This window comes from Sorex araneus, chromosome 2 (assembly GCF_027595985.1).
Source record: "Sorex araneus isolate mSorAra2 chromosome 2, mSorAra2.pri, whole genome shotgun sequence".
Lineage (NCBI taxonomy): Eukaryota > Metazoa > Chordata > Mammalia > Eulipotyphla > Soricidae > Sorex > Sorex araneus.
The window spans coordinates 220,028,946-220,053,666 of record NC_073303.1 but is presented as its reverse complement, the minus strand read 5'-3'; the positions used below and the strand labels follow the sequence as shown (position 1 = coordinate 220,053,666).

Below are 24,721 nucleotides of genomic sequence, written 5' to 3'. Positions count from 1 at the left end.
TTCTGGTTTTTTTTTTTGGGGGGGGGGTTGTTTGTTTTTTGGGTTTGTTTTTTTTTTTTTGCTTTTGGGGTCACACCCAGTAATGCACAAGGGTTACTCCTGGCTCTACACTCAGGAATTACTCCTGGAGGTGCTCAGGGGACCATATGGGATGCTGGGAATTGAACCCGGATTGGCCTCATGCAAGGCAAACGCCCTACCTGCTGTACAATAACCCTGAAATTGATTTTTTAATTAAGTTTTAGAATGTGGCAGGCTCAGAGATCTTTTCTTCTTGCCAATCTTTCAAGACCACCTCATTCAGCTGCACCTTAACAGCTTCAACTGTAATCAAAATTGAAAACATATCTAAATGTGAGGTCATGAAAAATTTGGCAAGATTTAATGGTTTCTGAAAACACAACCACCAAAACTCACTCTAAAGTCAACCACAAATGACTCATATGATCTTCTGGGACTGCCAGGAGTAATTCCTGAGTGCAGAGCCAGGAGTAACCCCTGTGCATCGCTGGGTGTGACCCAAAAAGAAAAAAAAAAGTATAATTTCCTTCTCCCTTGAATGGGGCCATCAGATCTTTGCTCTATTCTGTTCTGCTTTCTCTAATGTTATCTTTTGTATGCTCTGACCAGCACACATCTTATTATTCTCTCCCCTTTATCTTAAGTAAATTAGAATTTATATTTATTTAAGATTTTTAGAGGGAAAAAAATAATCCATAATCTCACTACTGAGGAAAGCAGATTACCATTTTCCTTTCCCTTATCTATATGCATGCATTTAATATTGACGCTGTTCAAACAACTTTTGTTACCTTTTTCTAATAATTTTATCTTAAAATCTCTTCCTGGGAAATTAATAACATCTCACTATTAGATTTTTGCTCCTTTTCATTCTCTAGAACAGTGATTTTTAACTTTTTTTTTATATCTGTAGACAAGTTAAAAATAGGAGAAATATTGCATGGATTGCTAAAACAGAAATAAAAACATTATTCATAACAAGAATATTTATATTGTCAATATTTATAGCAGTGCCACAACTACTATCAAGGAATATCATATGTTAAGAGATAATAACTCTTTCCTCCGGTTAGCAAGAAATTTCTGTAGACAACAATTGGCTTGGACCAATGGTTGAAAACCACTAATCTAGACAGACTGTTATCCAGTTATCTGTAACTCCCTCCACAGAGATGATAAATTTATTTCAATCTGTCTCACTAAGACTTGAAGGGGGAGAGTTTTTTCTGCCTTAGAAAAAAATGGTCGGGGGCTGGAGCAATAGCACAGTGGGTAGGGCATTTGCTTTGCACTCGGCCCACCCGAATTTGATTCCCAGCATCTCATATGGTCCCCCGAGCACCACCAGGAGTAATTCCTGAGTGCATGAGCCGGGAGTAACTCCTGTGCATTGCCGGGTGTGACACAAAAAAGCAAAAAAAAGAAAAAGAAAAGAAAAAAATGGTCTCCTTCCCCTCTGGACAAGCTTATTTTTGAGTGGGTTTCTTCTCTTTCTCCCCTTCCCTCCCTTCTTGCTTACTTCTCTCTAAGTCTTTCTCCTCATAATCCCTAAGCAAAACTATTTTTCTACAAATAAATATCACTGTCACTGTATCACTGTCATCCCATTGACCATCAATTTGCTCAAGCGGGTGCCAGTAACGTCTCCATTGGTCCTAGCCCTGAGATTTTAGCAGCCTCTCTTTACTCGTTCTTCCCAGCAGGGCCGCATTGGAGGCTCTTTCAGGGTAAGGGGAATAAGACCCATGATTGTTACTGTATTTGGCATATCGAATATGCCACGGAGAGCTTGCCAGGCTTTGCCGTGCAAGCAGGATGTTCTTGGTACCTTGCCAGATTCTCCAAGAGGGAGATATTTTTCTATATCATATAGTATTTCTCTCCATGTAATAGCAACTATGAAATTACATCCTTAGAGTTTTGCGAAGGGAAAAAAATAAAACTTTGCACCAAGGTAATACAAGTATACAAATCCTCAGGAAGCAGTCTTTTTCCTAGCTGTGATGATGAGCCTTTGAACCAAACACTATAGACAGAAGGTGTTTTAGACTCTTTCTCCCAGGTTTGACTGTGTATCCACTTTTTATTACAGTTGCTAGAGTTTTTACCAGATACATTGAAGTAGCAGTAACATAAACACTTTAAGAATTCCAAGTGCAGTAATTATCCCAGTCTGCACCTAATAATAGGTAATAAGCAACAGCTACTGACTGGATGTTTTGCAATATTTTCTCTTAAAATCTAAGTGCTTGAATTTATTACTTTGTCATTTCCCTATGATGTGAATTCTATTACTACTCCCACACTAAAAGAAAATAAAGTCTATTGGAACTTATTAATTTGTTCAGGTCACTTTCACTTTGTCAGATATTTTCTTATTTAAAGAGAATTTCATATTGGTTCTTTATTCCATCACCTTTTGCTTCTTTGGGACTTGCCTACCAATCCCTCCTTCATTCACCAGAATCTTTAAATCATTTTTCTTCTGGATCACCTCCCTATATCTTTTCACTTTTAACATTCTATTTTTAAATATTTTTATTCAGTACCTCTACTTCATTACCTTTTCCCTCTCTTTGCAAGCCATCATGTTCGTTACTCACATATGTTGACCCTCTCTTATACACAATTCCAGTGAAGTGAAGCAATTTTATCAGTAATTTTATTTCTACTGAGTTCACAAAGACTGACCTCAATGAACCAAAGACTATAAATTCTTACATTTAATTCTGCTGGGTTCCCCAAGCCTGTTCTTTGTAATGCTAAATCCCTCTCTCATTCCCAAGCATTATTTCTTCTTGGTATTTTTGTACATTCTTCTTTCACCATTTCTTAGGTGACATACTTCTTCAGGGTTCTATAGGCTTTTTTTTTCTTGTTCAGTGAGAAACTTCTTTGAACTTTTCACACAGATCCCAAATTTAACTTCCAATTCTAATCTGATAACTCCCAAACCTATCCAGGTTCAGATGCGAACTCTTCTCCCTGAGTTCTGCACCTATATCTCATATTTCTCCACTTTGACAAATAAATGAATAAAATTTTAAAAAGAAAGGGATATGTGGGTTCTGAGGGTTCAAAGGAGTAGAGCACATGCCTTGAATGAAAGAGCCCTAGAGTCAATCCCCAACGCCATATACCCACACCCTCCACTGCCAGGAGTGGTCCCTAGCACCACAAGGCATCGTCCCCCCAAAAAAAAAAGAATAAAACAAGAAAACCATGGAAAGAATAAATGGGAATTGCTTTTTCATAGAGAATTTTGTTTATGAGATGAAAATAATTATGGAGATTTGTCGCATGACAATGAGAATGGGTGGATACTACTGGACTGTACACTAAAAATGCATATGCAACTTTTGCCTTTTTGCCATAACTTTTTTAAAAATATTTTTTAGCTTTTTTTATGGCCCAGGGTGGTGTTGGGCGGGGATGGTGCCACACCCGACAATGCTCAGGGCTTTCTCCTGGCTCTGCACTCAGGTATCACTCCTGGCAGGCCCGCAAGACCCTATGAGATGCCAGAGATAGAACCTTGGTAAAGACGCATGCAAGGCAAGCAAGCACCCTACCTCTTTGTACCATCACTCAGGTTCCCAATTTTTTAAACTTTTAAAACTTAACCTTTTCCCTATGGCCCAAGGACACTCTGTCCATCTCACTGTTCCACAAAGGGAGACCTTTAAAAAAGGACAATGGTGTGGCCTGAGCAATGAAACAGTGGGTAGGGATGGTGTTTACCTTGTACGCAGCTGACTAGGGTTTGATGCCTGGTGCCCCATATGCCCCCCCCCCCCCCAGCCCACCAGGAGTGATGCCTGAGTGCAGAGCCAGCAGTAGGCCCTGAACACCACTGGGCCCAAAAGACCAAATAAATAAATAAATAAATAAATAAATAAATGGACGATGGTGGCCTCAGAGCCAGTGTCTCTCTGAAGATTGTCCCAGATGTACCAGAGCATATGGGAAATAGGAGAAGTTAATGCAGAAAATGAACAAAAGCAGAGTAGAAGCAGGGAAAATGGGAGCTGAGAAACAGAGATGGGAAGAACAGGGAACTGAGATCATATTTTTCCACTCTCTCAAATGATATCCTGGGACAAAATTGAGAGCGAAGAGGCAACTCACAGTGACAAAGATGATGTCGGTCATAGCAATAGCTCAACAAGCTGGTGCATGTCTTACATGTAAGAGGCCCAGGTTAAATTTCCAGCACCACATGGTCCCTCAAGCACTGCCAGGACTGACCTCCAAGCCCTGAGCACTACCAGGTATGGTCTCACACACACACACACACACACACACACACAATTAAGATGAGTATGAGTATGCATTTGCCTTGCACACAGCCGAACTGGGTTCGATCCCCGGCATCCCATATGGTCCTCCAAGCACTCCCAGGAGTAATTCCTGAATGCAAAGCCAGGAGTAACCCCTGAGCATCGCTGGGTGTGACCCAAAAAGCAAAAAAAAAAAAGAACAAAAAACAAACTGTCAGGCCTGCACCAGCAGACTGAGTGTGATAGGGAGTGGCCCTAGGTCCCCTAAGCTCATCAGGGAGGGACCCTATTAAAAAAAAAAAAAATGTCCATACCCTTACCCAATTATCCTACTCCTGGAAATATATCCTTAAGGGAATAAGTTAACAGAAGCAAAATGAGTAATGCACAAAGATATTGTTTGCATCATTATCCAAAATACAATCAAAGAAAAGGAAAAAAAAGAACTTAAATTGCAAAAGGTATGAGAAATTTTTGTTAAACAGTTGTGGAGAAATCCAATGAACTATTTCAAGAAGTTTCCAAAGAGTCACTCGGAATACAATGTAATGTCTTGGCAAAAGACTATAAGCAAGCATTAAAAAGGAAATGGAAAGGACAAAATGTATATACACTATGATTACAGACATATAAAATTGGAATGCAGTGAATAAATATTTTGGAGTTGCATACAAGAGAAGAACTTAATTGAGGTGGTGGAAACTATATATAAAAAGTTTTGCCTAAATTTTTTTTCACTTCTGAGCCACACCAAATGGTGCTCAGAGACTACTCCCAACTCAGTGCTCAGGAGTTCCTCCCTGGCAGAGTTTGGGGAGACATGTGGTGTCAGGGTTTCAAACCTGGGTCTCCTGCATGTAAGACAGATAGCTCAACTTTTTGAGCTATCTCTCCAGCACTTCAATATCTTAATTAAAAGGCAGCATTTTTAAAAACTGAAAACAGCAAAATCTATCTGAGGTTTTCACAGTGGTATGGAAAGATGAAGGGTTATTGGCAGTAGTGAATATGGCCAATTTAATCTGATATTCTTTGAGTTTAAACAGACTGGATGTGAATCCACCCCCCAGAAACGCAGGCTAAGACTACTGACCTCATGGAGACAATTAGGTGTGGTAGTGGGAAATCAGGCCTCAAGTGATAGTTCTGGTTTTACCATTTACCAATTGTGTGGTCTTGGGTAACTAAGAAAAGTTTTCAGAGCTTTGATTCCTTATCTGAAATGATGAAATAACAATTATCACTAGAATTATTAATAATAAGTCAGTTGAGAGACTGGAGCAATAGAACAGTAGGTAAGGTGTTTGCCATGCTTGCAACCAACCCAGGTTCAATCCCCAGCATCCAATATGGTCCCCTGAGCCTGCCCAGAGTGATCCCTGAGTGCAAAACCAAGAGAAGCCCTAAGCATCACTGTGTGTGGTCCAACAGAACAGATAAATAAGTAGATAAAATCAACTGAGACTCTAGTCAATTGCACAATGCCTAGCACACAGCAATCCCTCAACCAGAGGTTCCTAAACTTATTAGGTTTATTACCACCCTCTTTTCAGGACAAAAAAGAAAAGAAATTGATGCTGCCCTCCTGGAAATCAAAGTTCTTTAAGAAAAAAAAAAGAACAGGGACTGGAGATGTAGCACCGTGAATAGAGCACTTGCCTTGCACACAGCCTACAGGAGTTCTATTCCCAGCACCCCATGTAACGTGGGCAGTGTCGACTTCCTTGGGAAGCACTGATCTCAATTGCAAGCGATATGGTAAATGGCTGAATGCAGAAAATAGAGTGAGAGAGAAAATGAGTGTGGAAGGCGGTTAGGTTATGAGGAAAGGGCAGCAAATTAAGAGTCTCCTGCCCAAAGATAAAGGTCCCCTGGCTGAGCTAATCTCATCTTGGGGTACAGAATTATTAAAAGCCATCATCTTGGAACTCCAAATATCTAAAAGCTCAGAGTCCTGTCTTTAGCTGGTGTCTGGCTTCAGAATGAATTTTTCTTTTTTTTCATCTGCTTTATTCATCTAACACATGTTTAGCCAAACATTGCTGTGTCACGGTCCATACTAGTTAGTTGTTCTAGTGATTAAACTAGCCTCTAAGACAGTTGCAACCTTGTGATTAAGAACACAGGCTCTGGGGCTGGAGCAATAGCACAGCGGGTAGGGCATTTGCCTTGCAAGCAGCTGACCCGGGTTTGATTCCCAGCATCCCATATGGTCTCCTGAGCACCACCAGGGGTAATTCCTGAGTGCAGAGCCAGGAATAACCCCTGTTTCGGTGTGACCCAAAAAGCAAAAAAAAAAAAAGAACACAGGCTCTGGTGCCTTTGGGACAAAACGTACGAAAAATGAGGTGATTATGCTAAGCTCCAGTGGGGCTGGAGTGATAGCACAGTGGTAGGGCATTTGCCTTGCATGCAGCTGACCTGGGTTCAATTCGTCCACCCTCTCGGAGAGCCCAGCAAGCTACCGAGAGTATCTCGCCCACACGGTAGAGCCTGGCAAGCTCCCCGTGGTGTATTTGATATGCCAAAAACAATAACAACAAGTCTCACAATGGAAACGTTACTGGTGCCCACTAGAGCAAATCGATGAGCAACGGGATGACAGTGACAGTGATGCTAAGCGAAATAAATATGAAAGTGAAAGAGAATTTTCAGTGGTTTTACTTAGGCAAAAAAGAAAAAAAAAACAGTAAAACCAACTCCTAGGCTCAGTAAAGATAAAGACAAGACTTTTTGGTGACAGGTAGCATTGGGTCTGGTAGTTGGAATGGTGACAATTTACACACATATAAAGGTGGGAAGCTAAACACCCAATATTCTGTAATACTGCATAATAAGTCAATGAAAAATTAAAATCAAAAATAAAGGGACTGGGGGATAATTCAAAGGGCTAGAGCACATGCTTTGCCTGAGGGGACCCAGGGTCGGTCTGTGCAGGGAGTGACTCCCCCAAAAGAGAACACAGATATGAAGTGAGGCCAACCTGGGTCAGAACCTCAACTCTCTCAGTTTCTAAATGTGTGATTTTTCAGAAATTTAATGTCTGAAATCCCATTTCCTCACTTGTAAATGAATAAAGCACAGCAGAGCCTGGCTAGCTCCCCGTGGCATATTTGATATGCCAAAAAAACAGTAACAAGTCTCACAGTGAAGACCTTACTGATGCCCGCTCGAGCAAATAGATGAACAACGGGATGAGTTTGTTTATATGTCACTGTGTAATTATGAAGATGCAATGATCTAACGAATAGCAATGTTTTTTTTGGGGGGCAGGGGGAGGAAGCAATACCCATTCCTGGCTCTGTGCTCAGGGATCACTTCTGATGGGGTTCAGAGTGGTGCTTGGTATCGAACTTGAGTCAGCTGGATGCAAAGCAAGTGCCTTAACCCCTGGACTATCTTTTCAGCCCTGACTAGTATTCCTTTCAGTAAAGTGCCTAGCAAAACCCAGGCACTTGGGAAATTTATCAGTTGTTAGAGCCTACACCTCCCCTATACGCGCACGCATACACGCACACACGTTCATGTACTGCCTCCCAATGTCTCCTGCAGTGTCTTACAGTGGAGATATTTCTCTAAAAAATGCTGTGACTAAGACACAAGATTTTACCTCAAAGGCCAGAGATACTACAATGAGTAAGAGGTTGGGGCATCCCATATGGTCCCCAGAGCACCTCCAGGAGTGATTCCTGAATGCAGAGAGAGCAGTAGACCCTGAGCATCACCAGGTATGGCCCCAAAGCAAAACAAAACCAAAATTTGCCTCAGGAGAAAGGAAATTTGGGGGTTTTTTTGGGTTTTTTTTTCCAATTTGGGTTTTTTTTTCCAATTTGGGCCCACACCCAGCCTTTTTCTCAGAGTAAACTCCTAGCTCTGTGCTCAGGGATCACTCCCCAATGGGACTCTGGGATTAATGGGGCGGCAGGATCGAACCTAGGTCGTCTAAGGCGAGCACCCTACCACTCAGTGCTATCGCTCCACTCCCTCAAGGGTTTTCTTAGAACAATATAATGAAGATGCTCTCTGCAGTCTCAAGAGGTGAGAGCTAGATCTAGATGGGTCCAAGTCCACCACTGATACATTTATTCAATCAGGCCCCACAGCCCCCTTCTGAGGTAAAACACTGTCACCCAGAAACAGACAACCCCTAAAGCCACTTTGAATCCCACAGTTCTGTGGAAAATGATCTCTGACCATGAGAAACAGAGACTCGAGGAGAAGTTTAAAGTCTAGGTGGGATTCTAAGAGGATGAAGAGCAAGAGAAAGACCTTTGGGGGCAGACGTCCCGTCCTGCAGGACTTGATCAACGTGGGTAGCCAGGAGAGGGTGCGCGAGTGAAAAGGAGACAGACACAAGAAGAAAGAGACAGACACAGACAGACACATAAGAATGGGAGCAAGCTCCAATTTTATTTCTCTTAAACTAGTATAGTTGATTATCTGAGGAAGTGGGAAGAATGGGGGAACAGCAAAGAATGCAAAAGTTTAACGAAACTGGATGTGGACCCTGATGGCAGTTCCCCTGGGCATTGTTCTGCAGCCTTCAAAAGGTACTTTGGTATTTTTCCCAAGAAGCGGTTGTTCCTTAGTTACAGGTCAGGTTGTACTGACATATTGGTTCCCAGGCTTTGGTTCCTGGCGGTTCCTAGGCCTTGGTTCCTGGCAGGCAGAGCTGACACAGAGCAGCTGTGACCCACAACCTGATCGCAGAGGCCCAGATACGAGAACAAGGTGGAGTTTGGCCTGTCCCTACCCCACTCCCCTCACAGGGCTGGTGCCAGAAACTAATCATCTCTGGAAAGGTTCTACCCAACCTGGAAGTGAGATAATATAGTGACAGTTGCATCATCACCTGCCATTCAATGGCCTCAGTCTGGCTTCGTGATCCTGAGAGCAGCTTGAGCTCATCCCTGACTGAGTGCTCAGTGAAGGTATGCCAGTGAGGGTGTGCCAGCATTTCCGGCAGGACTCAGGCCCCGGACCCGGGACCAGGAGCACAGGGAAGAGCAGGATAAGCAGGGAACTAAGGGCTCAGAATCCTAGATTCACGTCCCAGAACCACCGTCACTGTCACTGTCATCCCGTTGCTCATCGATTTGTTCGAGCGGGCACTAGTAACGTCTCTCATTGTGACTTATTTGTTACTGTTTTTGGCATATCGAATACACCACGGGGAGCTTGCCAGGCTCTGCCATGTGGGCGAGATACTCTCCGTAGCTTGCCGGGCTCTCTGAGAGGGGCGGAGGAATCGAACATGGGTCAGCCGCATGAAAGGCGAACGCCCAACCGCTGTGCTATTGCTCCAGCCCAGAACCACCAGGTTCCACAAATCACCTCAAACCAATTCACGCCAATCTTTGCCAGAAGATGGTGACTCTGTCTCAGCTGAGACAATAGGGCTTTCCAAAATGACAGCCAGGCTGACTCTTTCTACTTTCTTCTTTTTTTTTTTCTTTTTGGGTCACATCTGGCAATGCACAGGGTTTCCTCCTGGCTCTGCACTCAGGAATCACTCCTGGCGGTGCTCCGAGGACCATATGGGATGCTGGGAACCAAACCCAGGTCGGCCGCGTGCAAGGCAAACACCCTCCCCGCTGTGCTATCGCTCCAGCCCCCGGCTGACTCTTTGTAGACAAACTTCTCTCTCTTGTCTGTGCCCCCCCACCCCATTTCAGTCTCGAGAGATGGCTAAAGAAAACCAGACTCTGCCTGAATTCCTCCTTCTGGGATTCTCTGACCTCAGGCCCCTGCAGGGGCCCCTCTTCTGGCTGGTGCTTCTGGTCTACCTGACCACCTTGCTGGGGAACTCGGTGATCGTCGTCCTCACGAAGGCCTGCCCCGTCCTGCACTCCCCCATGTACTTCTTCCTGCGCCACCTCTCGCTGGTCGAAATCCTCTACACCACTGACATCGTGCCCAGGACCTTGGCCGACCTGGCCTCCGGGCAGCCCCGGCCCATTTCCTTCCAGGGCTGTGCGGCCCAGATGTACATCTTCATCGTCCTGGGCATCTCGGAGTGCTGCCTGCTCACGGCCATGGCCTACGACCGCTACGCTGCCATCTGCCGCCCGCTGCACTACTCCACCCTCATGAACTGGAGGGCCTGTGCCGCCATGGTTGGCACCTCCTGGCTCATGGGCATCCTCACGGCCACCACCCACTCTTCCCTCATCTTCACGCTGCCTTTCCCCGGCCGCCCCGTCGTCCCCCACTTCCTCTGCGACATCCTGCCCGTGCTGCGACAGGCGAGCGCCGGCAGGCACAGGAGCGAAATCTCCGTGATGACCGCCACCGTGGTTTTCATCATGATCCCCTTCTCCCTCATCGTCACCTCCTACGCCCGCATCCTCGGTGCCATTCTGGCCATGGCCTCCACCCAGAGCCGCCGCAAGGTCTTCTCCACCTGCTCCTCCCACCTGCTCGTGGTCTGCCTCTTCTTCGGCACAGCCAGCATCACCTACATCCGGCCCCGGGCGGGCTCCTCTGTCACCACCGACCGCATCCTCAGTCTTTTCTACACGGTCGTCACCCCCATGCTCAACCCCATCATTTACACGCTCCGCAACAAGGAGGTGACAGGGGCCCTGCGGAACATGATGAAGAAGCAGGTTTCCTCGCCCTGAAGGGACACGCCCCCCACACACACACTCTCTCGCCAAGCCTGTGAGAGCTGCTCATCTCCCCAGGTCCAATGGAAACCAGGCAGCAGGTCTGGTTTTTTGTTTTTATGTTTTTTATAGGGCTTTTTTTTAATACCTGGCTATTAAAAAATAGCACCCTCTCCTGGTTACCCATGTTGACCAAGTCCTGCGGGATGGGACATCTGCCCCCAAATATTAAATACCTTGAATACCCCTATAAGACTGTTTTTATCACATAAAAAACAGGTCCTGCATCACCAGGCAGCACCTCAAGCAAAAAAAAAAGGTCTCCCTGCAGAAAGTTTTTGAATTAAAACTAAATGTAGGGGCCAGAGTGATCGTACAGCAGGTGGGGCATTTGCCTTCCTGGCAACCAACCTGGTTTGATTCCCCCAGCCACGTACGGTCCCCTGAGTACCACCAGAACTGATCCCTGAGCACAGAGCCGGGAGTGAGCTCTGAGCACTACTGAGTGTGCCCCCAAAAAATAAATAAATAAATAAAAATCTAGATCCTACCTCCTCTCTCTCTCACCCCCCAATTCACTCTCCGTCTGGCTTATTGTTAGGACAAGGTATAAGGACATGTGGCTGTGGAGGAGAGCATGTAGCATCATCTGCATTGTTCAGGGTCCCTAAACCAGGTGACTGTTTGTACTCAGATGTCCTTGTCACTGTCATCCCATTGCTCATTGATTTGTTTGAGCGGCCACCAGTAATGTCTCTCATTGTGAGACTTACTGTTACTGTTTTTGGCATATCGAATACGCCACGGGGAGCTTGCCAGGCTCTGCTGTGCTGGTGCGATACTCTCAGTAGCTTGCAGGGCTCTCCGAGAGGGGCAGAGGATTCGAACACGGGACGACTGCATGAAAGGCAAATGCCCTACCACTGTGCTATCGCTCCGTCCCCAGACATCCTTATACGTCAGAAAAACAGATGTCTATGAGCTGGACATCTGAGTGATCCATCAGACATCATTAAAGCATTTCCCTGTTATTTTGATCATGTTTTCTCCCAGAAACACTCAGCTATCTTACACTCTGAATGCCATTTTGAAGGGAATGAGCTGTTCTCTTGGAAACATGACCGGCTAATGTTCTTCCCCAACTTTCCCCGCTCTTCATCTCTGACATCATCCGTAAGTGGTGATAGCACATCGAACTGAACAAGATCTCCCTTATTTTCCTGTGCACCACCCCCCGCCCTCCCCGCAACACGTGCCATCTCTTGGGTCCTGGCTTTGACTAAGTTACTCCTGGAAGCTTAAGCTCTGGAGTGGTCCCTAACCCTCCCAACACTATATTCTGTCAATAAATTAATTTTCTTCAGCATCATCCAGGTAGCTTCTATCTTTGTCGAGGATTTTGAAAGGGACGGGAAGATGGTCAGTGTCTGAAAGTATGTTTTTGGCAAGCGCAAAGTCACATGTTCAAACCCTAGCACAGCCTGCCAGTGCTGAGGGGACTGGACAGCCCTGCTGTTAAGGAGCTCCCAAGAAAAAGAGCCCAGAAGAGAGCTCAGTGACTTTGGCGATGCCCAGGACAAGTGTGAGGGCTGGGCTTCATCCCAGGTGCAATGCATGCACTATGGCCATTCTGACCGCCCCCACAGTCTGTGGTCCCCAGAGATGGTGACAAAAGCAAATTGGGACCAAAGAGACAGCTCAAAGGGCCTGAACACATACTTCTCACGCAGAATCCCTGAGCTTTTCTCCCCGGCACTTCATGGTCCCCTGAGCACCCCCAAGTGTGACCACCTGGCAAAGAACCAGGACTAGCCCCTAAGCATAACTGGATATGTCCCCACCAGCAGAAGAATTTTGACAGATAGAATAGGTGTGAAGGTTGGAGGCAGCAGAGACAAACATCTGGAATGACCTAGATCATATTTAGGGACCAGTCTTGGGGAACGGGAGATCAGAGCTCCATCTCAGGCAAACAGACACACAGTGAAAGAGCACAGTGCCATACAGGACTGGTGATATTACAAAGGAACAGGTCGAGTCCTTGCCTTGGTGGAATTCAAAACCCATGAGAATGGTCATGGTTGAAAAATGATAAAGTTGGGGCTGGAGAGATAGCACAGCGGGTAGGGTGTTTGCCTTGCACGCGGCCGACCCGGGTTCAAATCCCAGCATCCCATATGGTCCCCTGAGCATGACCAGGGGTAATTCCTGAGTGAAAAGCCAGGAGTAACCCCTGTGCATCGCCAGGTGTGACCCAAAAAGAAACAAAAAAAGAAAAATGATAAAGTTGATATTTGAATAAAGAATTTATGAGAGACTCGTTCCCTTCATTTTCCACCACCCCTATCTTGTAAATACAATCATACAGTTATTTAAATCCCAGTATTCCTGAAGGTAAAGAGAACAGCTTTGTGTATCATGGTTTATTTGAAAAGATCTAAATATCCATTCTCCAGACCTTGATATAGTGGGAAGGCCTGTCTATGCTTGTAGAATCAGCCTAACTACCCCTACATAATTTGAATCTTGATGTGAACCTTCCCTTTAATTCTAGCTGCTCTTTTAGACCAGTTCACTCTCTGTGAAGAATCAATTTCTTCTTCTTTCAAAGTTCCCCATTCTAATTGCATTATATTTGTCTGTGGGAAAAAAAAGCTAATTTATGCTACAATCTTTGCAAACCTTGTTTCTCCAATAGCTATCTTTATAAATGTAATTTGAATATGAACTTTATATTTTCAGTTCAAGTGTTCCTTTGGTCAATACCTGCTACAGCCATGATGTGAAGTATGAATTGGTAAAATTTGCTCTTCAGTTTGCCATATTATTGTACTAATCCTTTTGCCATTATAACAGTTTTTGAATTTTTGATAAATATTGATAAATAAATCATCTAAAAATAGTTTCTTAACATTAAACTTGACCAAAAAGAAAAAAAAAGAAAAGTGATAAAGTTGAAAGAAAGCAAACTAGCAAAAATGAATAACAGAGTAATTATAAAGGGACATGTTGGGACAATGATGGAGGGAAACGGATGTTCTCAGGGAGTATGTAGTGAGGGATTGTGTCACGCATGAAACCCTGTCATTAACAGTATTGTAAAAGACAGCACCTAAAATAAAGTTTAAAATAAGAAAATACTATGCCCATCTGTGTGCTAGGAATTGGAGCAAAAAAGGGATTTAAGTATAACTTCATGGGAAAGAAGAGTAATAAACAGCCCATTACAATTCCATATAAGAGATGTACTAAAGAAAGGAATGGGTTGTTAAGGAGCGAAAAGGAGAGATCCTAATTCTGTCTGAGAACAGTGGGGAAATCTTCAAGGAGGAGGTGAAAGCTTCACTAAATTCTGAATGAAAAGGAGAAGGTGTGTTTGGGGAGTAAGACAGACAGCCAGAAAGATAGCTCAAAGGACTGGCATGCACAGGACCAATCCCTGGCATCCTGTGGCCTCCCTGGCAAATGAGAGTGTATGTCCCTTATTGCCCCAGAACTCACTTGGGAGGGTCACCCCTAAAAAAAAGCAAGAAATATTACCAAGTGTGCAAGAGTTCTTAGGTGATGCAGAAGGCAGCTCATTCCGAAAGCTGAGAGACTTCGCAGCTGCAAACATCTCCAAATTCTACATACTAACATCCCAGTAGCAGCACGCCAGGTTGGATGGGAATGTAACGTAGAAACCAACTGTAGCACTGTTATAACACAGTTGTCCCGTTGTTCATCGATTTGCTCAAGCGGGCACCAGTAATGTCTCCATTGTGAGATTTGTTGTTACTGTTTTTGGCATATCCAATACACCATGGCTAGCTTGCCAGGCTCTGCCGTGAGGGCAACATACTCTCGGTAGCTTGCCGGGCTCTCTGAGAGAAGCAGAGGAATCGAACCCAGGTCAGCCGCGTGCAAGACAAATGCCCTACCCACTGTGCTATTGCTCCAGCCAGAAACCAACTAATCTTGACTAACAAAAACATTAACACAGAAGACGTAACTCACAACAAAAGCTTAATAAACTCTCACACAAGTACTTAATGTCCCCATGGTGAGATATACGATTTTCAAAAATTTTCTCTTACTGAAGTATTTTTTTTTATAATCCCACTAGCCATTTAGTGGTAGCACTATAGCACTGTCATCCCATTGCTCATCGATTTGCTCCAGCGGGCACCAGTAACATCTCCATTGTGAGACTTGTTGTTACTGTTTTTAGCATATGGAATATGCTACGGGCAGCTTGCCAGGCTCTGCCACGCAGGCGGGATACTCTTGGTAGCTTGCCTGGCTCTCCGAGAGGGATGGAGGAATTGAACCCGGATCAGCCACGTGCAAGGCAAACACCTACGTATATTGCTGTGCTCAAGCAATATACGGTAAATTATTGTGGGCCTGCTACAGAGCAGGCTTGAGGGGTGGTTGGGAAAATGGAGACGATGGTGGAGGGAAGGTGACAGTAGAGGTGCGACTGGTGTTTGAATATTGAACACCTATAATAAATCATCATGAACAACTTTGTAAACCAGGGTGTTTAAATAAAGTGGGGTCCAGAGCGATAGCACAGCAGGTAGGGTGTTTGCCTTGCATGCGGATGACTCGGGTTCAATTCCCAGCATCCCATATGGTCCCCCAAGCACTGCCAGGAGTAACTCCTGAGTGCAGAGCCAGGAGTAGCCCCTGAGCATCAGTGGGCGTGACCAAAAATGCAATAAATAAATAAATAAATAAATAAATAAATAAATAAAGTGGCGGGGGGGACTGTGAGACCTGCATATTTTCAGAGCTTGGAGTTGAGGCCACTGGCTTGTTGATGCACTCTCAAGTGTAGGTAGTGTGCTAAATGGGGTGGCAAGTTTTTCACTAATACCACAGGGATCTCTGCCCAATAAATGGAGTTTGCTAGTAATTCTTGCTACAGAAATGTTTAAAACAGCAAGTTATTTGGGTCAGTAAGCAATAGTAAATAACAAGAGAGAAGCAGTATGTGATAATTAACATTGTTAGGGTTTGAAGAAACCAAATTAACTTTTATCTCTTACCACCTGAAGGAGGAAAGAGCATACAGACTACGGCAGACCAGTCTGCGTAGGCAAGTCCACAGGGTCCTGGCCACACATGGATGAAACGTTCTCTGCAGTCTCATTACTAATGTATCCCTCTTCCCACGTGGAAGTAAGCAAAGGCCTAGAGGAAGTAGCAGAAAGTGTTTGGACCCTTGTTCTTCCGATATGAGAATGGAACAAAAAACTCACTCATCTTGTGGAAAATCTAAGATGTCTAGTAGTCATTATATTTCTGCTTCTTCCTAATTTAGACCATGAGATACATTGGGGATCACATTAGAATTTAGGGACTCATTCCAAGTGACAGGAACAAACTTGTTTTTTTCCAAACAAAACCTAGCAGAGCAAAGTCTAAAAGGGTAGTAGGAGGGGGGACAGAGAACAGATCCTCAGTGCTGAGGCCAAGGGTGACACTCAGCAGTTCATAGGGTCAGCTCCAGTGCCATCAAGGGCTGTGTTCCGATACAAGGGCCAGGAGGATTGCCCCATAGCTGGAAGCCTGCTTCATGAGCAGAGAGAAGGCAGATGGAAGAGAGATGGGAACACTAAGGAAATGATGGCTGGAGGAACCAGTTGGGATGGGAGATGCATGCCGAAATTAAATAATGGGCCAAACATGATGACCTCTCAGTGTCTGTGTTGCAAGTCATGATGCCCAAAAGTAGAGAGTACGGGGAATATTGTCTGCCATGGAGGCAGGGGGAGGGTGGGAAAGGGCAGGATATACCGGGGATATTGGTGATGGGGAATGTGCACTGGTGGAGGGATGGGTGTTTGATCATTGTGAGATTGTAACCCAAACATGAAAGCTTGTAACTATCTCATGGTGATTCAATAAAATTTAAAAAAAGAAGAAGAAGAAGAAGTGAGAGTGAGTGAGAATCCAGGGACTGAAACAGAAGAGCTCTGGAGAGAGAGAGATCAGAAGAAGAGAGATCGGAAAAGACCAGAGGAGAGACGACAGAAACACAGAGAGGTCGGAAGAGACCAGAGGAGAGACCACAGAGACAGAGATAGAGAGACAGAAGAGAGCACAGCGTCACACACAGAATCAGAGAACAAGGAGGAGCCATCCCGATCCAGTTCATACACAGTGACTCAAGAGCACCGAAGGCGAGCAGCAAGAGAGAGAGGAGAGAGAGAGAGAGAGAGGGAGAGAGAGAAAGTGTGCTGCCCTGAAAGCCCTCGAACAACACACATCACATCACCCCCTTCCATGCACGTACACCTTTATACTTTTTAAAATGCCTTCCCTCCATATATAATTCAAAGTAATGTATCTAAAAAATAAAATTATTTTTTTTTAATAGCTGTGTTCCCACAACACAACCAATTCATGACACTTGGGACCAGATGTCAGAACTCTGCCACGGCTATTCCCAATAATCAGATATTAGGCCAAAGACTAGTACATGAAGCAAGGAAGTTGCCCTTGTGTGTGTCTGAAACAGCTGCCACCCTGATTCAAATTCCCTTCATGGCATAAGATTCCCTGTGCACCACCAGGGAACTCTACTGAGCAGAGAGTCAGAAATTAGCCCATGAGCATCACCAGATGTGGCCCAAACTAGCCCCCACCCGAAAGAAAGGAAGAAAGAAAGAAAGAAAGAAAGAAAGAAAGAAAGAAAGAAAGAAAGAAAGAAAGAAAGAAAGAAAGAAAGAAAGAAAGAAAGAAAGAAAGAAAGAAAGAAAGAAAGAAAGAAAGAAAGAAAGAAGGAAGGAAGGAAGGAAGGAAGGAAGGAAGGAAGGAAGGAAGGAAGGAAGGAAAAAAGGAAGGAAAGAAGGAAGGAAGGAAGGAAAGAAGGAAGGAAGGAAGGAAGAAATTTGGCTTCCACATGCTCTCCAGGCATCCCTCCGCCAAGTTGCTCAACTGCAAACTGAAGCATCACGCCGATGAGTCTAACCAGCAGAACCGCAGGCCCCCGCCAGTACCCTAACTGCAAAAGGGCCTGAGAAGCAAGTTTTCTGGCTATTATTTGGAGAAGAGGAGACCCACAAGCAGAAACGTTCTGAATATTAAGGGGTATTCCAAAAGTGTTGGACATATGCAATGGGTTTTGTGAGTACTATGGAAGAGTATTTTGTTCTTCCACAAATTGATACTTTGCTGTGTCTGAGGATTTGCTGAGCTGTTCGGTGCTCATTGAGCCTTCCATGTCATTGTTTTCACTCATTGAGCTTAGTGGGCTTCTACCCAATTTTCCCATCTAACTTTCTGTGCTCCTACTGGGTTATCAGTATTGTGAAATTTAGAGATGTGGAGCCACGTACTGCAGGAGCTGTGGAACTAGGATGATTCAGCAGTTTAGCGTCTCTCTCTAAGATTAGTCTTGGAGCTGGGCTGGAGGAAGCCAGGGAAGGGCCGAGTCTCCACTCTGATACAGCCCAGACAGCCACACCCTTGCCCCACGCCTGCTGCCATGCCAATGGCCCAACTCCACTGCTTCATGACTAATCTCTGCAAATATGCTAAACCGATAAAAAAAAAAAACTGTTTTTAGATACAACCGTTTTCAGACTGAAAACTCTGGGGTTTTCTCAGATTGGGAGCAGGCAGCCTCTCCCATCCTCCTGTGCTTCTGGAAGGCCCAGACGCCACACCCATATCCCACAACACAGCCACATAAATTCATAACCCAGTTACAGATTCTAGAGTATGCGCAGCACCTCCAAATTCTGTAATGCTGACATCCCCATGGGAGCACGGCAAATAGATGGGAAAGTAATATAGAAGACAACTAAGCTCAATAAGCAATAACACAGAAGACTTACCTAGCTACAACGAGTTTAGTAATCCCCCAGACAAGAATTTAATAACCCCATGGTGAAATGTGACAATTTTCACAAATTTTCTTTTACTGGAGTATTTTTGATCATTCCATTAACAATTTAGTTGTTTTTTGTTTGTTTGTTTGTTTGCTTGCTTGCTTTATGGCTCATACCCAGCCATGCTCAGAGGCTACTGCTGGCTCTGCACTCAGGAATTACTCCTGGCAGGACTCAGGGGACCATGGGATGTCAGGGATCAAACTTAGATCAGCCGCATGCCAACTCCCTACCCACTGTACTATCACTCAGCCACTAGCCATGTAGTTATAGCAGACAATATAAACTAAGTAATTTTGTGCTTGCTCATAGGACAGGCTTGCATGGTGCTTAGGGAAATAGGGGCAATGGTAGCAAGAAGGTCACACTAGTGGTGAGATTTGTGTTGGAACATTTAATGCCTGGAACAAATGTATTATGAACAACTTTGTAAAACACAGTGTTTAAACACTGCACTGCACTGCACTGTGATTCCGTTGCTCATCGATTTGCTCGAACAGGTACCAGTAACATCTCCATTGTGAGACTTGTTACTGTTTTTGGCATATCAAATATGCCACGGGTAGTTTGCTAGGCTCTGCCGTGCAGGCGGGATCCTCTCGGTAGTTTGCCAGGCTCTCTGAGAGGGATGGAAGAATCGAACCCAGGTCATCCGCATGCAAGGCAAATGCCCTACCCACTGTGCTCCAGTATGCTCCAGTCCCATTTCTGGATAAATTTTATCTGGATATTTATTTATCATTTCTGGACAAATTCTAAAATGTCTGCATTTATAACCACTTCTTTTGTCTTGTTGCTATTATTTGGCCTGAACTGAAGGTGGAGCCCAGGCCCTCACCCAAGGCAATTGCTCAGCCACTAAAGCACATTCCAGGCCCCAGTTATCCTCTTCTAAATTTCACTGACTTGTTTTTAAATTATGGACTAGTATAGGACTAGTTTTATGGACTAGTATAGGACTAGTAATCTCCTACTGGTAAACAAAAGGGAAAAATTGTTTTAAATACAGTAAAAAAAAATAGTAAGGTCCCTGCATCACTTTTTACCAGAGCCAATCACCTGCCAAGCCAGGAATAGGGATAGTGTTCAGATTTCTCTTAGCTCCCTCCAATCACAAAGTTCCCACCTTTTCATCCATTGAGGACAAAAGCTCATCAACTCAATGGACTTAAGACACATCACAGATATTCACAGGGTACCCAAGAGTGACTGCATTATCACCCATGGCGCAACCACAGTGCCAAGGTCTGGAGTCAGAAAGGTGGTGTCTGAAACCTGGTGATATTGAGAACTAACAGAGAAGCTATTTTAGTCAAGCAGCTCTAATTTGAGAATGAATTTGCTGTGGGGAGTGGAGCCTGCTCATATCTGTTTGCCACCTCACGTTTGAAAATGATTAGTGAGGAAGCAAACAAATCAAAAACCCATTAGCTCTACAGTGCTTGGCCAGGATTGGTCTCCCAACAATGTTTTGCTCTCAGTGCAATCATGTGATTTCAAATGCCCTGTGTTAGGGGCCAGAATGGAAGGCTCTTGCCTCTCATGCTGATCTCCCACTACTACAAATGGTTCCCCAGGCACCACCAGAGGGTATTGTTGTTCACTGAGCCAGGAATAGATTCTGAGCACTGCCAAGTGTGTACAAATACACACATACACACACACACACACACACACACACACAACCAATCAATCAAATGTAAAGTGTTTTCTGCCTACATAGAAGAAGTGGATAAGGGCTTCCTTTCCTTCCAGGCAAGCAGCAGGATTAAGATTCAACTTCAAGGGGCTGGAGCGATAGCACAGCGGGTAGGGCGTTTGCCTTGCACGCAGCTGACCCAACTTCGATTCCCAGCATCCCATATGGTCCCCTGATCATGGCCAGGAATAATTCCTGAGTGTAGAGCCAGGAGTAACCCCTCAGCATCACCGGGTGTGACCCAAAAAGCAAAAAAAAAAAAAAAAAAAAAAAAGGATTCAACTCCAAAAGCTCACAAGGGTCCTGCATGTTTCTTAATTTCCCAGGCCTGGAGATGCATAGCCATGCTGCCAGGCCCCGAGCCAGGTTATTTTATGTGGGGCAACCTGGAGGGGGGGCAGGTGAGGCCCCTCCTCACCCCAACAGAGCCAGCAAGAGCAGCCGAAAACCTCCAGAAGTCAACCGCCACCAATCTCACAGCCACTCTCCACACGCTCGGATGAGCCTTACCCGTGAGTCAATCTATTCCTGGACTGCACAGCCACATATGTGGCCGTGCACATACTTCACACCACCAATATACCAAGAGTAGCATATCACATTTGATTGGGTTTAAAGTAGAAGGCAACCAATCTTAAGGGGAAATATATTTATACAGATATAGATAAAATCACACCAGACTCAACCTTTAACAATTTATTCATCTCTTATAAAAGGGCTTAATGGCTCCCGGGTGAAATACAATCCTCTACACACACTTTCCTCTAAGAAACCATTTTTGTCTCATTTTTAGTGGATTATTGATAACAAGCAATGCAAAATAAATTATTTAGCTTCTGCTTTGGGGGCAGAGTTTGGGGTTCGGGATGGAAATATGGTGGTAAGAACGTGTAAAGGTGGTGGGATTTGTATTAGAATATGAAATATAATAAAATATTAAAATATATATTCAATAAAAATTATATTGAAATACAATCAAATATAAAAATAAAGTTTTAAATCAAATTTTAAAAAGAAATGGATAAGGGACCTGAGAGATAGTACAGTAGTAGCAAAAACCACCTATCCAGGCACTCCATTGTAAAAAACATCAACCAGGGGGCAACCGGGGGAAGAGTCCTAGCAGCTCTCCCCGTCAGCCGCCCCCCAGGTTCGGGAGTTTGGTCCCGGGCCACTCACCCAGCCGGAGCAGCCCAGGCCAGGGGGCAGACGGAGGAAACGAGGGCCAAGCCAGTTGATTGATCAGTTACCATTTATTCCATCTTCCATCTTTCTCATCTCCCTCCTCCTACCTCCATCCTCGCTCTGGATCTACCGCAGCCCTCTCATCCTTTTTCTCTCTCCCCCTTGCCCCTAAGCTACACACAGCCGGGTAGCAAAATCAACATAAGAAAGCCCTTCCTGAGGGCCACCAGGTTCAAAGGGAACACTACCTTAGGACTTTCCAGAACCCTTACCGAATGTCAGCAGGCAAAATACCTCTTAAGGTATTTTTCTCTTTTCCCTAGTCCAAACACTCATTAACATCTTAATACTAGTTATTTATGTATGGGCACAGTGAGAGATACATTGAGGCTTGCAAGGCAGCTCTCCTGGCAACATCTTGCCACAGACTCAGACTACAGCACTCAGGCCAGATTAATCATTCCTAACCCTAGCAGGGTCCAAATGTAGTTATCACTGTTTGGATCATGACAGCATTTGTCCATGACCAAGCTCTTAACTTAGAGTTAGGCTTTAGGCACTTTGGCCAGGCTCATCTCGATGCCAGGGTAGCACACAACTCACCGCTTGCCCTAGGTCCATCCCGTCCCTCATCGGGACCCTGCTTTTGGGGGTGCTAGGAAGTAAGGGCAGTTGAGGCTTGGGTCGAGAGAACAGATGCCCAGGAGGAAAATATCATATAGAGTTAAATGACTCCCAGGTTACAAAAGCATAGCATTTGCTAAGTCTTCCTGTGTTCATACAAAAGGACATGGCTCTGAATAAACTATGCAAAGGACTCAAGGAGAAGAGAAAAACAATATTTACAAGTCAACAGAACACAAAGAAAGAAGCTACAAACAAATACAGAGGAATGGAGCACTGTGATGGGAGCAATACACACACACACACACACACACACACACACACACACATATATATATATATATATATATATATATATATATATATACACACACACACACATACCTCTGGGAGAGCCCGGCAAACTACCCAGAGTATCCTGCCCGCACAGGCAGAGCCTGGCAAGCTCCCTGTGGCGTATTTGATATGCCAAAAACAGTAACAATAGGTCTCATTCCCCTGACCCTAAAAGAGCCTCCAATCGTTGGGAAAGATGAGTAAGGGGAGGCTGCTAAAATCTCAGGGCTGGGAGGATTAGAGATGTTACAGTGCCCGCTTGAGTAAATCGACGAACAACGGGATGACAGTGATACAGTGATTCAGTGAATTCCTGGAGTGAGGGACCGTGAATCCATCTCATACTCTACGCCACTGATGTACCAAGAGTAGCACACCACATCTGATGGGGTGTAAAGTAGAAGGCAACCCATCTTGTTCAAAAAAATATTAGCACACAAGGCTCAAACTTTAACAATATGTTAGTAATCTCTGATACAAGGGCTTAATGGCTCCAAGGTGTGATACAACAATCTTCATACGCTTTCCTCTAAGGAAAACTTTTTGGATAATTTTTAGCAGATTATTCTTAACAAGCAAGACAAAATAAATTATTTAGGACCTGCTTTGGGGGAAAGCTTGGGTGGTGATGGGAAAACTCAAAATAATGGTGATGGGAAGGTGTAATGGTGGTGGGATTGGTGTTGGAATATTGAACGTAATAAATTATTGTGAACAACTTTATAAAAAATATAAAGTTAAATTTTTTTAAAATCCAGTCAGTACTTTCCGGGCAATAAGATGCCTTTTATTCAGCTGATGTCAGAGGCTGGTGGTGGCAGTGCCAGATGCCTAAGATCAGTCATAACAGCGCCCTGTCACTTTCAGGCGACAAAAACCCAAGTCTCAACTCTGAAAACTAAGTTCCTGTGCCTCCTATGTCATTGTCTTGGAGAAAAGCTGGTACCCAATTCGATGACTGGGACTGTCTGACCTTGGTCTCCAAGGTAGATATTCCAAAACAGAACACCCAGAGGAACCTGGAAGCCAAGAGGGTCACAACCACAGTGAGACCTTGGAGAAGCTGTGTCAGAGCAACAGTATTCAAGCTGTGTGTTCATTCGTTTGTTTGTTGTGTTTTTGTCCCTACCCAGTGGTGCTCAGGTCTTACTCCTGGCTCTCCACTCAGGGATCACTCCCAGCAGGCTATGGGACCATATGGGCTGCCAGGGATTAAACCAGATCAGTTTCAACTCTTACCCACTGTACTACTCTCTCTCCACCCACTCATGTCTTTTTTTGCAAAGTAGACAAACTAGATTATCACAAAGTTTGCACTATCTTTTTGATCAGGTCATGACAACATGGGATTTCAGGACCTTTGAGTCTTCATTCCTGCATCTTGGGATAAGGTAACCTGTGGGAGCATCAAGAATCCATGTGACAAACTGTGTGTGATGGAGCCCTACCATTCGTATGATGGTGCAGAAGGCTTCACTGTGGAGTCAGTGGACATGGTTGTGGCAACTGTGCTTCTCTTTGAATTTCATTAGGGAAAATTTAGCATTTTTAATACAGCAGTAATTTAGATGAGGTTTTTGTTTTTGTACTTGTTTTTTTGCTATTTCCTTCCATTCTTGACCAAACTTTTTTTTAAGTAGTTTATTATGGAAAGTTGTCACACTCACTTAGAGGCTAGAGTGGGAAAGTATATAAAATATGCTTTAAGAGTATGTATGTATGGGATGTGAAATATATGCTTTAAGAGTATGTATGTATGGGACGTGAAATAAATACTTTTGCTTTCTAATTTGACCTTGGCATTTTGTCTAATCAGAAAGAAATCTAAATATTTTTAAATACATTTATATGATTCATTCCTCTTCATTAATTAGAAGGGTCAAGTTATCTGCTATTACATAATAAACCACCCCAAGTCTAGTGGGATAAAACAACAATCATTTTCTTATGCTCAAATTTTTCATAGGTCAGGAATGTAGACAGGGTATAAGGATAGTTTGCCTCTAATCCTCTGTGTCTGTGTCATTGGCAAGAAGGAGTCTTGGGCTAAAAGTGACTTGAACAGCTGGAAATAGAATCATTTAG

The 24,721-nt window shown here is 44.3% G+C and overlaps 1 protein-coding gene, 1 non-coding gene and 1 pseudogene across 2 annotated transcripts; all 3 read left to right on the top strand.

The window, feature by feature from the left end:
• Positions 1-9,985: 9,985 nt before the first annotated feature.
• LOC101546687 (olfactory receptor 10P1) lies at positions 9,986-10,924 on the top strand. Its single transcript, XM_004601920.2, has one exon. It carries the CDS (start codon positions 9,986-9,988, stop codon positions 10,922-10,924), a length of 939 nt encoding a protein of 312 aa, XP_004601977.2.
• Positions 10,925-15,339: 4,415 nt separating this feature from the next.
• On the top strand, positions 15,340-21,007 carry LOC129401742 (actin-related protein 2/3 complex subunit 1A-like; annotated as a pseudogene).
• On the top strand, positions 15,670-15,823 carry LOC129402941 (small nucleolar RNA SNORA62/SNORA6 family). The gene has a single exon (XR_008628955.1). It is a non-coding gene; the product is annotated as a small nucleolar RNA SNORA62/SNORA6 family (small nucleolar RNA).
• Positions 21,008-24,721: the final 3,714 nt, after the last annotated feature.

What these genes read in the sequence shown, in the direction of transcription:
- LOC101546687 (XM_004601920.2), top strand. Translation starts at nt 9,986, where the DNA reads ATGGCTAAAGAAAACCAGACTCTGCCTGAATTCCTCCTTCTGGGATTC.